Here is a 15,156-nt window from a genome sequence, read left to right as displayed (position 1 = left end):
TTCTTCAGTCTCAGCTGACTGCAGGTTTCCCCAATCTTATAAACAACCTCCCAGCCCATTGTTCCTTCAGTGGGCTGGTTTCAGTCATTATGCAAATGTACTGTTTATAAGATTTGGGGAAACCTGCAGTCAGCTGGGACTGAAGAAGTCACTTGGATGAGTGATGAAACGTTTCTCCCACAAAACGCTTCGTCCAGATGAACAGAATCAACTTTTTGGAGATTTACTTTCCTGGATATTTGAGAATGCATCAAGACGATATTCACCAAATGTGTTCAGTTTTTGAACTAAAGAGAGGCCTCTACAGAGTTTCAACACTGCCCCTTGCGCACAAAGATTTCACCAGATTTCCTCAATTTTTTGATATATTGTCAGTCTTTGGAATTTTACATTGAGGAATATTATTCTGAAAATGTTCCATAATTTGTTCAAACAGTTTTGATGCTCATTTTATACCCAGTCATGTTACTGACTTCTTGCCAATTAATCAAATTACTTGGAGCTTTTTATTTTTAGTACTACTAAAAATAAAATACTACTACCCTTTGTTGTCCCATCCCAACTTTTTTATAACATGTTGCTGCCATCAAATTCAAAATTAGTTTTTTTTTTGTGAAATAATGAAATGTCTGCCTTTAAACATTTTATGTTTTCTATTTTCTATTGTGAATAAAATATGGGTTTATGAGATTTGCAAATCATTGAATTTTGTTGCACAGCATCCCAAACCTTGTGGTGGTACTCTGACCCGATTATTGGAAATCATCACTGTTAGTATGATCACCAACAACTGTATAAGCGTAGATATGCTATAAAATAGGGGAAAATATGATAAATTCCCCTTCAGGCTTTGTTTTTTGAAGCGTTTGATGCAGCGCTGTAATGTATTCATTTTTTTAATAATATGTAAATATTATTGTTGCTTAGTGCCAAATCAGTTCTGTTTACTATTTTACGTTTCTACCAGCCCAACCTGTACCCCACTGTGGGGCTTCAGACCCCCGGTGAAATCGTAGACGCCAACTTTGGCCAGCAGCCATTTGTCTTCGACATTGAGGACTACATGAGCGAATGGCGGGCCAAGATCCACGGCATGATCGCTCGCTTTCCCATAGGCGAGCGGCTGGGGGAGTGGCAGGCCGTCCTACAGAAGTAAGATTCAGCTCAAACACCTTGACACACACACACACACTATAATACTTTATCTCAAAGCCATAAAAATGACAGCAGCAATGTTGTGCAGGATGGTGGTAGAAAAAACATTGGAAAAATACCAGTAGCATATCTACAGTGGAGGAGGACCAGTGGATAAAAACACATTGTAATATTTCCTTTTAAGAGAGCTCGTCTCTCTGGAGTCATTAGCACTTTTAATGATATCATGTAATATTTCCCCTCAGCTGAGTTCATATTTAACAGGAAGTACCCAGAAAGTTGTTTTCTTCTTGAAAACAAAATGAAATGTTTCTTATTCTGGCAATGAATAACGAATCAGCCCACTAAGTTTTGTGTGTGCATATCTTATTTCTTTAACCATAGAGCTCCACTGTTATCCTAAAACTGTTAAATACACACCACAGAGCCACACTGATATCACTGAATATTTCTTTGGCACGTCATCCTACGTACATTCTCCTTCTTCTGCAATAAAAAATCCAACTAGAGAAACAATCTCTAAAACACTTTCCCCCCCTATTTTATTGATATTTGCTAAAAGCTATGCTGGCCAGCGGTTTTATTACATTTCTAAAACTGTATGAAACAGTGAAAATACTACATGTGTGTATAAATATTTATCTTGACTCTGGACAGATGTTCTCAAGCTGTATGCAACAGTCACAAAGACACCTAAACTATTCTGTCCATATTCACATTGCCTTTCTTGGTGTAAACGTCATACAGATGAAATATTTCTAATTTGATATTTTCAGAGAAAGATAAATGTGAGATAAAAATCTTAAAGTTAGTGAGGAGGAATCAGAAGGAAGTTTTTTTTTTTATTATTATATACCTTGTTTTTTCCTAGTATGGTGTCCAGCTACTTGGTGCACCATGGGTACTGTGCCACTGCAACAGCCTTTGCCAGAGCTACAGAGACCATGATACAAGAGGACCAGACATCTATAAAGAACAGACAGAGTGAGTGCACAAAGCAGTGTGCGCTCAAAGGGAATCATTAGATTTTTCTCTATTATATTAGAGGGTGTGGGGTGTTACTTGTCTCTGTTGATGTATTGGCCTCTTTCAAATGTTTGTTTTGAAAGCTTGAATTCTCCAGATGTTGAGTATATTCTAAAAACCATTCTGCTTTTCATCTAATAGGAATACAGAAGCTAGTGCTGGCAGGGCGGGTTGGTGAGGCCATAGAAGCAACTCAGCAGCTTTATCCCGGCCTGTTAGAACGCAACCCCAATCTACTATTCATGTTGAAGTAAGTTTGCTGTAAAGGGTGGGTTCAAAGGCAAGCATGAATTTGCCGCCACAGCTATTATGGATGTAAAATTTGCTCGATATTTAAATAGCTTATTGTCCGGTGAATACCAGTAACACTGATATAAACTGGCCTCTAGGTGTCGCCAGTTTGTGGAGATGGTGAACGGTACAGACAGTGAGGTTCGCTGCTTGACTATTCGCTCCCCAAAGTCCCAGGACAGTTACCCCGGCTCACCGTGCCTCAGCCCCCACCACGGAGCCAGCAACACACACCTGCACACCGGAGGTACATCACACAAACAGGACTGGCTTTCCCTCTACCTTTAAGTTTATTTATAGGTCTTTGTTTCCTCTCCTACTTTACTAACTACCAGGTTCAGACAGCCCCACCTGTAGTAACGGGGTGACTCCCCCGAACAAGTCAAAGAGCCACAGCAGCAGCAGCAGCATCAAATACCCCAGCGCGTCCTCCTCTGCCTCTTCCTCCTCCTCCTCCTCCCCTTCATCCATCAACTACTCTGAGTCCAATTCCTCCGATTCCACCAAGAGCCAGCCGCACAGCGCCAACAGCACCCAGGAAACCAGGTGAGAAGCCCTGACAGCTTGTTTTACAGCTGATACGTGTAGACCTGGAGTCTGTACTGTGGTGCAAGTTGAGCATGCCTAGGATATCTTTCCCTTATCTCATTTCACTTACCCTAACTTTTGGAATCCAGCTAAGTGGTTATCAACTCGATAATTCAGGGATACCAAATCTAGCTGCAGGTTTACTTACATGCAAGTCAAAGTCAAGCACTTTAAGTGCTTTGACTTGAAAAACATGATATTAATTTAAGCACATTTAAATCCAAGAAAGAAAGGAGGCAAGAATGTGCGTTTATAGCCTTATCAGAACCACGGCTCTGTCATTAGGAAACAGGCAGATTGGACTGTAATTACAGCTGTGTATTCCATTAAATTAACTTGTTGCTGGGGCACCCAACAGCTTGCTTGTTAAGGCTGTCATTACACCTTAAAAACTTAATGTGCTATTTAAATGAACTGTGGCTTGTAAAACTCTGTCAGTCTTATTCTTTCAGCTGCAACCCTTTAAACGGTCTGAGAGCAAGTACAGAACAAATATAAAAGCATAATTCAAAGCATTAGGTAAGCTTACTTGCAAATGTTATATAAGGTCAACAAGTAAAAGGCTTAGCCGCCCTGTTTGACGACTGCAGCGCTTGCAGAAAAATTAAATCGCTTGCAGCCAGGAGGAGGAAAAAGCAAAGACCTAAGAATCTATATTTCTTATTAATGTTCATCAGGGAAATGCAGACATTAGAAAATCTCTAGAAAGTATAGACTACAGTGGGGCAAAAAAGTATTTAGTCAGCCACCGATTGTGCAAGTTCCCCCATTTAAAATGATGACAGAGGTACCAGAGGTACACTTCAACTGTGAGAGCCAGAATGTGAAAAAAAAAATCCATGAATTCACATGGTAGGATTTGTAAAGAATTTATTCGTAAATCAGGGTGGAAAATAAGTATTTGGTCAATAACAAAAATACAACTCAATACTTTGTAACATAACCTTTGTTGGCAATAACAGAGGTCAAACGTTTACTATAGGTCTTTACCAGGTTTGCACACACAGTAGCTGGTATTTTGGCCCATTCCTCCATGCAGATCTTCTCAAGAGCAGTGATGTTTTGGGGCTGTCGCCGAGCAACACGGACTTTCAACTCCCGCCACAGATTTTCTATGGGGTTGAGGTCTGGAGACTGGCTAGGCCACTCCAGGACTTTCAAATGCTTCTTACGGAGCCACTCCTTTGTTGCCCGGGCGGTGTGTTTTGGATCATTGTCATGTTGGAAGACCCAGCCTCGTTTCATCTTCAAAGTTCTCACTGATGGAAGGAGGTTTTGGCTCAAAATCTCACGATACTTGGCCCCATTCATTCTGTCCTTAACACGGATCAGTCGTCCTGTCCCCTTGGCAGAAAAACAGCCCCATAGCATGATGTTTCCACCCCCATGCTTCACAGTAGGTATGGTGTTCTTGGGATGCAACTCAGTATTCTTCTTTCTCCAAACACGACGAGTTGAGTTTATACCAAAAAGTTCTACTTTGGTTTCATCTGACCACATGACATTCTCCCAATCCTCTGCTGTATCATCCATGTGCTCTCTGGCAAACTTCAGACGGGCCTGGACATGCACTGGCTTCAGCAGCGGAACACGTCTGGCACTGCGGGATTTGATTCCCTGCCGTTGTAGTGTGTTACTGATGGTGACCTTTGTTACTTTGGTCCCAGCTCTCTGCAGGTCATTCACCAGGTCCCCCCGTGTGGTTCTGGGATCTTTGCTCACCGTTCTCATGATCATTTTGACCCCACGGGATGAGATCTTGCGTGGAGCCCCAGATCGAGGGAGATTATCAGTGGTCTTGTATGTCTTCCATTTTCTGATGATTGCTCCCACAGTTGATTTTTTCACACCAAGCTGCTTGCCTATTGTAGATTCACTCTTTTCAGTCTGGTGCAGGTCTACAATTCTTTTCCTGGTGTCCTTCGAAAGCTCTTTGGTCTTGGCCATGGCGGAGTTTGGAGTCTGACTGGTTGAGGCTGTGGACAGGTGTCTTTTATACAGATGATGAGGTCAAACAGGTGCCATTCATACAGGTAACGAGTGGGGGACAGAAAAGCTTCTTACAGAAGACGTTACAGGTCTGTGAGAGCCAGGGATTTTCCTTGTTTGAGGTGACCAAATACTTATTTTCCACCCTGATTTACGAATAAATTCTTTACAAATCCTACCATGTGAATTCATGGATTTTTTTTTCACATTCTGTCTCTCACAGTTGAAGTGTACCTCTGGTGCAAATTACTGACCTCTGTCATCATTTTAAGTGGGGGGAACTTGCACAATCGGTGGCTGACTAAATACTTTTTTGCCCCACTGTATGTGCATAACATTGTCTGGGGGATCATCTTGGAATGGTGATGTTATTTTCTAGAGATTAACTGGTCAGTATGCACTTGTTTAGAGTTGTTGTTCTTGAATGTAACCTAGTCTGAAGCAGATTAGGTGTGCAGCTGGATTAAAAATGGCAATGATAAGAAGTGAACCAACCCAAACCCAAGGTTAAACCAAAACCCCAGTTATGGAGCCAAATTGAGGTGATGCAGGTTGTATTATGTTTGCTCTGCTGACAGTTGATCGTTCGGTGATGGCAGGGGATGTTTCCCTTCATCATTTAATTTTAGGCATAAATATAAGAGATAGATAACATAAGCTAATAAAGGTGTTAATGGGTGCAGAATATTTGTTCAGATGCTCCAAATGAGGTGTTTGGCACTGGGGGGGTGTTAGTAAAGATCGCATGTTTTCTAAATAGTTCATTATTGTCATACTACCCAGGCCTAAAATGTTCCTTAATATTGTCTTTTACACTCTGTGTGTGTGTGTGTGAGCAGTGACAGTGAGATGGAGATTGAAGCAGAGCACTACACCAACGGCGTTGTTGAGGGCTCCTCGGCGCGGATCATGAACGGAACATACAAACATGAAGAAATCCTTCAGCCAGACGACAACAGCATTGGCAATGGAGTCACAGGTACACGAAGAACACACACGTGCACTCAGTCACACTCCTGAAAATGTCTTGGTCTTTTCACTGCTTCTAGCCTTTATATTTCCTCTTGCTTTAGACTTGATCCACCTCTCTTTAGGATGTTTTTACAATGTGTTTGCGTGTGTTTCTCCACCAGATGAGGTTTGTAGTCACAGCAGACAGCTTTGTGGTGGGAACCAAGCAGCCACAGAGAGGATGATCCAGTTTGGACGGGAGCTGCAGGCGCTCAACGAACAGCTGTGTCAGGAGTACGGCAAGAATACCACACACAAGAAGATGTTACAGGTACACACACATTCCACTGCACATGGGCTCGAGCTCAACAAACAGCTACAATGCCAAACAAGAGATGTGATGCAAGGAGTGGGCTGAGGAGATTTGTTTCTGCTGGCACCAGTTAAAGCCCTGGTTATAGTATTCTGTGCACGCTGCAGAAATTGGACGGACTTATGATTTAGGATGTGCTGTTGTAAAACAGATAAAGTCAAAGTTATTTCTGACAAGCAGTAGTTTCCAATGTACAGGAAGATCCTAAATCAGTCTTTATTTGCAGGGCACTTCATCTTTACAGTTTAAAGTGTTTTTTACAGGTGACTGACAAGAATTTAAAGAAACACAAATAAAAATGGTAAAAAAGTAAATAAAAAACACTTAATTAAAAACACCAGAGTAAACCATTTATCCCTGGATTTTTTTAGATACCTGAAACTTCTTCAGTTTTTTTTTTAAGTTTTAAAACAAACATTTTTCCAGTATCATTTGATCATTTTGTATTGATATTATCATACATACCCCTCTTTTTAAAACATCAAAAGAGGGTTATGCATGTATTGAAATGATGTGCTGGGACACTGTTTTGGCATTCTCATTTTTGTCCACCAGGGGGCAGAAATGTAGGCCTATATACCATTAAATACCCACTTGCATACTCGGTAGGCAACATTATCATGTCATCACCCTCATTAAAGTAAGAATACTTAGAATAGCATTATTAGTTGTTTGTATTATTTATATTATGATCACTCATTAGGTTATCCACATTTTAGTGTTTGTGGACCGGTGAATGTTGGAAACAAAAAATGAAAAGAGCCTGGTTAGGATAGATTAAGGCACCTGTTCTTTTTTTGTCTAACTCTAAGTGTTATAGTAGTTTTCTGTCGGTATAATAGGATAAAGACATGACAGGAAAGACTATAAAATGAGTAAACACAGGACAGTAGCTCTTATGACTTGTCTTCATAATTTATACTGGCCAAACAGTCTCGTTAGCTGGTGCCCAGAATGTTAATGAATACTTTGTAGCTTTAGGGCCATTAAGGAAATCCCAAGCTGGAGAGTGTTCTGCACTGCAGGGATTCAGCTGTGTTGCATTCACAAAGGCTCTGCGTGTGTGTTTGTGTGTGTGCGTCTCTCGCTGTGTCTCTGTGTAGGATGCATTCAGCCTGCTAGCGTACTCAGATCCCTGGAACTGCCCCGTGGGCCAGCAGTTAGACCCTACGCAGAGAGAGTCACTCTGCTCTGCCCTCAACAGCGCCATACTGGGTAAAGAGCAAAGCACAAACATATTCTGTGGGTTACGCTCATACATACAAAACTGTGCAAAGAAAAGACAAATATGACTTTCTGTCTTCTTCACCTTAACGATGATAATATCAGAGCTCTGAAGGGGCCAGTGCTGGTATTTAGACCCCTAAGTAAATTGCCCAGACAACATAGTAAACTATTCATTCTCTCTTGAAAATGTACGAATATGCCTCCAAGTTCTAACATTTGACAAGCTTTAAACTGTACACTTTTAAGCTTTCCTACTTTGGAGAAATACAAGAATGTTTTTATATTTAATACATTTTATAAAGTAGGTTTTCTTTTATTCAACAAATAATATGTTTAGCTCCTGCAGAATTACTTTTAATGTTTGATGTGCTCAAACTTTTTAAGAGAATGCCTTCATTCTGGTTTTGCCTTTGATTAAAAGCCAAAAATGTTTACCTCTAAATCAAGGAAAGCAGCAACAGATGGTATTATAAAGTCTCGTGGCCATCTAATTCATTTGATGTTACAAAGATTGCTTTTTGTCTTTTTCTTTTTTACAAGAATTAAATCAACACACACAGTGATTTTTGCTGGATGACATTGTTTTGTTGCTGCAGTTCCATATGCAACTCCAACAAGATCAACAGAATAAGGATTTTCTGTTGAATATAAGAATAGAAATTCAAAAAAAATGTCCTTTGTTTTTATAGAATATTGTTATCAAACACCATTCAAAGCCAAGAACAGAGGTTTATGGCTAGAAACCTTTTAATAGACAGATTGCAGTATGGCAAGATTTTCAGGGTTTGCTTGACATCTTGAATACACATAAAGTGGACGCGAGCACTGTTTTTATTAAAGATAAATGAAAAGGGTTAAAGAAAGTTGTTTTTAAAAATTATAAAAGATATTATGCTAAAACATTAGCATGTTAGCTAAATGAGCTAAATGTAAACAAACCAGATTGTGTGGTGGTTCCCATCTTTAACAGAGCTCAGCATTTATACAAGCATTCAGTGAATCAAAAGGGCATGTGGTTAAGAAAGTCAACACTTAATTCCCTTAATGTTCACGTATTAGAGCAGTGTGTATCGCTTGTACCAAGGTTATAAGGTGTAAAAAAACATTTTAATTAACTAAATTAAAAAATAGATACTAGACTTTTGAAAAAAAAAAAAAAAAAAAAACCAACCTAAAACTAACTGAAATGACATTTTGAACCTGGAAAACAAACTAAAATGAAATGGAAATATAGAAGAAATACCCTAAAACACCTTCAGAAAGTTCTGTTTTTATTGTAATACCTGTAATGATTTTCCTTTAAAACTGAAACTAACACTGAAACTAATAGAAACTAAACTAAACAAACAATAAAAACTAACCCAAAACAAGAAAATTCACTCTGGAAACAAACTGAAACTAAACTGAAATAAAACCAAAAATAAAAACCAACTTGAAAGGGGTAAACTATAAAAACTTTGTTATGTTCACATATTCTATAACTGCTTTTTATTTCCTTGCTTTTAGCCATAGGTAGCAAATTTACTAAAAAAAACAAATAAAAAATCAATCTATCCTGACATTGATATTTTCACTGGATTTTCCCCCAAGGCAAGGCAAGTTTATTTGTATAGCACAATTCAACAACAAGGTGATTCAAAGTGCTTTACAGAGACATTAGAAACAAAAACAAATAAATAAGGCATACAAAGATTCATATTAATATGAATATTGCGCTGTCATTTTCTGCCACCAGTAAGAAATGTTGCCTTTCACAAACATTGAAAACAGCTGTAATATCTGTTAAAATGAGATGAGATGATCAGTGCAAACCTAAACTATCTCAAGCCAAGCAGAAAGGAGCAAGAATATTTGATTACTTTCTTTGTGATTCTTTGTGTTTTTCTTCTTCAGAGTCTCAAAATCTGCCTAAACAGCCTCCGCTGATGCTAGCGCTCGGTCAGGCCACGGAGTGTGTTCAGCTCATGGCCCGAGTCCGGTCCGGTTCCTGCTCCTTCGCCAGAGTAGACAACTTTTTGCACTAGCCCAGGTCCAGGTGTGTAAATTCATATTTAGGAGTAATCATCCTTTTGTGAGGTGGACATTGTAAATAAGCTTAGCCTATAAATCCTGTAATTATCTGAGGTCTGAAACGGGGCACTGAATGTGACTCATAGTAAGGTTTACATGGTGACTGGCATGTTTGTCTTAAAGGTATGGATGGAGGACAACCTTCATCTCAATCTGTTATTGTCTTTAATTACAGCTAATGTGCACACATGCCTCAAATGGGGGGGGGGGGGGGGGGGGAGGATAAAATGCTCTCCCACTGTATTTCTATCAATCATGCTACATTCATTTCATTACCCCACATCTCTCCCACAGGTTATTGTTAAATAGCACTGAGAGAAGACATGTCCAGCAGGTAGTTGTCATGGCAACGGAGGAAGGAGCGTTGGTGCATTTGGCTGTCCATCAGACCGAGCCAGCAGCACAGGCAAGAGAGGCAGAGGAGAGAGAGAAAAGAAAGGTTCCTTTTTATTTAGTATTATAAAATAAATAAATGTGTGACACTATTTAAAGATAATTATTATTCTGTTCATCTAGCCTTTTTTTTCTTTTGTTTTTTAGTTCTTTTGTGTCAGTTTGTTGTGCTCATCCTGGAACAAAGAAATTGTAAACCTCCTTCTGATTCTTCCCTTCTGTTTTAACGGGTGGATTTCTTCTCCCTGCTGTCAGTATTGATGTTCTTGTTTACCATATCACAGACCACAATACCCAAAAGCTGGTTTCCACAGTCATCATGACGCCTGTAGGCCTTTTTTTTGTTTCAATTAGACACGGCGGATCTTGAAATACAAAAGGGTTCAAACTCGTCATGAAAATTATTCCAGAAAGTCAAAGAAAATCAAAATTCACTGGACAAAGCTTCCAAGTCATACTCTAATATGTCTGTGCGAGCTAGCGATTTTTTACCCAAAGAATAGGAGACTTCCTTAAAACTTTACCCATGTAAAAGAAAAAAAACATAATTGAAGGTCCTCTGTAGCTGCGAACGCTGCCGGGAGAGAGGGCGATGACAAGAGACTACAGTGGAATATTAGAGGTGTTGGAGCCTTCATTTAACCGTAACAACCACAACGTCAACCAATCAGCGATGTGGTTGCAGGTGGCAGAGCTCGGCAAGAGCTGCACCGACAACATCCGCCTTCAGGACCAAGTCTTACACTATTTTAATGGCCACCTTGATGCCAGTATTGAGGAAATCAGTATCAAACTCAGCTTAACAAGCGCTGTGTGTGTGTGTGTGTGTGTGTGTGTGTGTGTGTGTGTGTGTGTGTGTGTGTGTGTATTCAGGGCACTCCCCCTGAGATTTAATTACTGCTGCCCTTTTTTCCTTCTCCATCCTCCACAGCCTGACCTGCTGTGTGCATGTGCTGTTGCAAACACTGTTTCAGAAAAAAAGGAAAACCATCTTCCGAACACACACGTGTAGTTTTTTAGGGAGCACTGTGTGATCTTTCGTTTTGATTTTAAAGATTGTGAAAACCAGTTCTGGTTGTTGGGAAAGTTTCTCTCTTTTTGCCTTACACAGAACCCTTTAGGTTTATAAAACAAATTAGTCCCAGAGTTTCAATATGTACAATAACATGATGGTAAAACAGTCATTTTACCCTTCAGGCTAGCTGCTGGCCACAATGAGATTTGCATACAAGTAAAGACAGTGCTCAGGTCCGCTACTTCCTGTTTTGGTGTCAAGTTATACCTGCCAACAGTCCTGTTTTTACAACATTTCCCTCATACTTAAAGCTGCATAATAAGTTTGCTTTGTTTCTCCGAGTATTCTTAGCTGACTGTCTCTCAATTACTATCTACATGCAGTCCACATACTACACATATTATCAGCCAAAACAGATTCAAGGCGTGTCTGTGCAACAGCAGGATTCCTGTGTTAGCTGTTGCTCCTTTAATGCTTTACCCGTCGACAAAGACGAGAGCACCACTTTAAGACACGCTTAAAGAATAACAACCAGGATGTGTGTGACAGGTAAATGCAGTCAATATTAGTGCAGTAGTACAAACACTGCAGATTGAAATAGAACATTAGGGTAAGAAGTTTCGTAGGGCAACAAGCCATGATCCAAGGTAGACGGTGCATGACATCAACAAATCTCTGGGTGTTTGAGACCAAAATGCTGGCAGGTATGAGTCAGATCAGTACGAACAGAAGTACGAAATACCGCTTCCAGACACTTCTCACTTGGCTTGATATTAAAATTAATTAATAAGATATTACGACTTTAAATTATTCAGTTTTACACGGTCAGTTCACAGTTTTCAGGTCAGCTTCGGCACCCTCAGACCTTTTTCCACAGCAGAGACTCTGGGTTATTATGAGATAAGCACAGATATAATTTGTAAGAAAACAAATGAAACCATTCAGACAAGGCTCCATTTTTGTGTGTAATAGAACTGAGCCATCATTAAAACTTTTCTCATGACAACTTAAAATATCTGCCTGGACGAAAAAGGCCTGTTAGGCTTCACTAATATCGTCAAGTAAGTTTTGGTTAGTGCTTTAGCTAGTTTTTTACTAACTAGCTTTACCTCACCACCTACATGTTAGAGAAGCCATCTTTATTTTGTCTGCTAAGGACTTTGTTTGAAACTACGCAGCTAAAACACAAACTAATTCACTAACTGGTGGCTGACGAGGTTGATTCTTTTGAATCAGCCAATCATTTTGCTGCTCCTCAGAAACACACTGTACAGTAACTAGCCTTTGTTTTAGCAAGACCACATGCTACCTGGCTACATTGCTAGCGGGCTCAGCTGCTTTTAAGCTCACATAGCCGAATAGTACAAAACGTTATTTCTAAAATGTTTCTTAAATGTTTGCAAAAAAAAAAAAAAAAGACCAAAAAGCCACTGTGTTCCTTTCTGTAACACACATGAGCTAACGTGTTAGCGGGCCTGGTTGAAGTTCAGTCGTTTATGCTTTAATGGCTCTTTTTTGGCTTCATTTTTATTTTACAGGAGCCACACTTGAGTTAGAATATATTTGGAGGTGACACTGATATTTTTTTCTTTCTTTAGTATTTGGAAAAGCTAAAATGGAAATCTTGAAGGGATTTCACAGGAACTATTAAACATGTGGATTCAAAGCTTTTTGTTTTCATCAACTCAACTTTCTCAGGTTGATACTGTTTCTACACAACAAAAATGGCAGCCAGTCACAATCGAATAAAACATTAATTGAGTAACTAACCCGTTAATTACTTTCACAATGTTAGCTCTGTAAAGTTGGCTCACGCTGCAGCATTATTCACTTCATTTTTAGTTTTGCGTCTCAAAAGAGAAGACCTTTGTCCCGTGTGTCGGAAGCATTAAGTTTAACTACCACCCCAGTCACATGTGTTTCATTATTTGGTTTTAACGATAAACATGTTTTCCTCTGTAAACATATGAAATGATTTCTTTTCTACAAAGTGGACGGATATTGTGTGACTGACGAAACGTTGTCTCTCTGTCTGCTTTGTCGTGACCTGGCGAGCGGCACTGATCCACCCTGAAGTGTGTATTTCTATTCATAAGAGATTTTCTGTCTAGGTTATGTGGTCAAACCTTTTTAGCTGGTGTTTTGTTTTTGTTTTTCTAAACACCTTCTGCTAATGTAGGATTTATTCTAATAAACTACACATACAGACACACCCACAGCATCTGCCTCTGCAGCTGTACAGGACTTCTGTTACACACTATTGAAAGAGAAACCTCTGTTACACACCTGTAGGGGGGGAAGAAAAAAAATCTCGCTGCTGTCCTGTTGTTTTTGGACTTGGGCTGCATCTCAGCGGTGTTACCACACAGCTTTCCCCCATTATCCCCATTATCCAGCCACTGACATGCTCAGTGACCGTTAGAAGGAAAGGAGACGCGAGCAATTGTAGAAACGAGCCCGAGGCTTCCCGAGAGGCCGGAGAAACTGATTTAGGCGCCGCAGCTGTGCACAGTTGACTTCTATCATGATTTTGGTTTCAGATTTTCACTTTTGAGTTTTAGGAAAAAAATAAAAATGTTTTAAAAATGTGAAATGAGTTACCCTCTACTTAGCATGACTTGTAAAACCTTTAAAACAATATAAAAAAAAAAGGAAAAATGATAATTACAAAAAAAACTATGTACTGGAACTATGTTAAAAAAAAAAAAGAAATATGTTTTCTGTTTAATTTTGACAGAATTATTTTTATTAAAATACATCCATAAGCATATGATCGGTGTCCCGTTTTTATTTGGTGTCATTTCTTTTTTTCCTTCAGAATATGAGTTCATTTGTGAGTGAGAGGCAATGACAGCTGTAAACACTTGTACAAAACATTAATGTTAGTAGAGTATAATCTTACAATTTAGACACATCTTATAAATAATAAACTCACCAAATACTTCATTAGTTAAACCTATTCAACTGCACTTTATAGCACTTTAATCAACCAACCCAATGGCTTCTTTGTGTCTTCCTACAGCAAAGGTAGGAGAGGGGCCGGTTGTATTAAGAGATTTGATTGGGCAATCCAGTGTCAGTATGAAAATGAACCAATGGACTGCTGTCAGGGGCTCTTCAGACTGGCTCATTGGCCCAAAAGTGCATCGGCCTATGGGGAAAATCCCCGGTATGCCAGATTATCAGTCCAGGCCTGATCTCAGTGCATTTAGGCATGTAGGCATAGTCATGCCTTGTCAATGGCTGTAAACAATGTATGCTAAAGAGCATCTATGGACTCACAACATGTGGACTGCTAAGCAGATGAGCTACAGCAACAGAAGAATTTTCATGGTCTCACCCAAACTGAAGCCAGAAGATTGGTAAAAATGTTGTGATGGTGGGGTCATAAACACAAAAGTATGTACCCATCTGTTTTCAGCCTGATGGTGTAATGCTATGGGGGATATTTTCTTGCCATATTTTGAGCTCCTTAATAGTAACTGAGCATTTCTAAATGCCAGCCTACCTGCCACTGTGACTGCAGGGTCTTCATTTTGTTTTGCAGTCTGGCCTCTTTGACTTGTGATTAGAGCAACTATCTCTTCTAAGCAGTGTCGGCTTCAGCTACTTCAGGCTCTGAAGCAATGACCATTGCACAGTTCAAAGAGTAAGAGTCTTGTTTATCTCCCGGTGTAGATAATTTGACCTCATCTATTTCATTGCACTGGTAAGGTCAGCTTATTATCTTCCTGATTATGTGAATATATGCTGTGATCTTTACATAGAGCTACATCGCCCTCTCCTGGTTCTGCTCGCAGTTGGACACCATAAAGCGCGCACCGTGCTTGACTTTCAGTCTCAGTGTTTTACACTAAAACTCACTAAATGCATTTCTTTGGTTTTAGGTTTCCATATTTAATGAAGAGCACTGCAGAGGATGGATTCATTCAAATGTGGTGCAAGTCAGACTACAACACCTCTCATGAAACTCTTCAAACTATGTTACCATGAATTTGTTTTTTTGATCAAGTCATTTATAGCCTTTCACATTCTTTGGCTCTAATTCTTATAATAACTTGGATTTGTATAACGCCTT

At 39.5% G+C, this 15,156-nt stretch overlaps 1 protein-coding gene across 2 annotated transcripts in view; it reads left to right on the top strand.

Moving 5' to 3' along the window:
* The window catches only part of ranbp10 (RAN binding protein 10), a 41,871-nt gene extending 28,023 nt beyond the window's left edge, over positions 1-13,848 (top strand). The window contains exons 6-16 of one of the 2 annotated variants that reach the window (XR_014874846.1): positions 968-1,152; positions 2,027-2,139; positions 2,323-2,431; positions 2,571-2,719; positions 2,808-3,018; positions 5,889-6,028; positions 6,183-6,331; positions 7,477-7,588; positions 9,494-9,635; positions 9,965-10,906; positions 10,937-13,848. Coding sequence is in view for 1 of the 2 variants with exons in the window: in XM_085164682.1 (XP_085020808.1) it covers positions 968-1,152; positions 2,027-2,139; positions 2,323-2,431; positions 2,571-2,719; positions 2,808-3,018; positions 5,889-6,028; positions 6,183-6,331; positions 7,477-7,588; positions 9,494-9,624 (1,299 nt within the window). In the remaining variant the exon portion in view is untranslated. Of the gene's footprint in view, positions 1-967; positions 1,153-2,026; positions 2,140-2,322; positions 2,432-2,570; positions 2,720-2,807; positions 3,019-5,888; positions 6,029-6,182; positions 6,332-7,476; positions 7,589-9,493; positions 9,636-9,964 lie in introns of both variants that reach the window. The other variant, XM_085164682.1, reaches the window with a different exon arrangement.
* Positions 13,849-15,156: the final 1,308 nt, after the last annotated feature.

Source organism: Neolamprologus multifasciatus, chromosome 7, assembly GCF_963576455.1.
Source record: "Neolamprologus multifasciatus chromosome 7, fNeoMul1.2, whole genome shotgun sequence".
NCBI classification, from domain to species: Eukaryota; Metazoa; Chordata; class Actinopteri; order Cichliformes; family Cichlidae; genus Neolamprologus; species Neolamprologus multifasciatus.
Note: the sequence above shows the minus strand (reverse complement) of the source record. Positions and strands in the feature narration are given on the sequence as shown.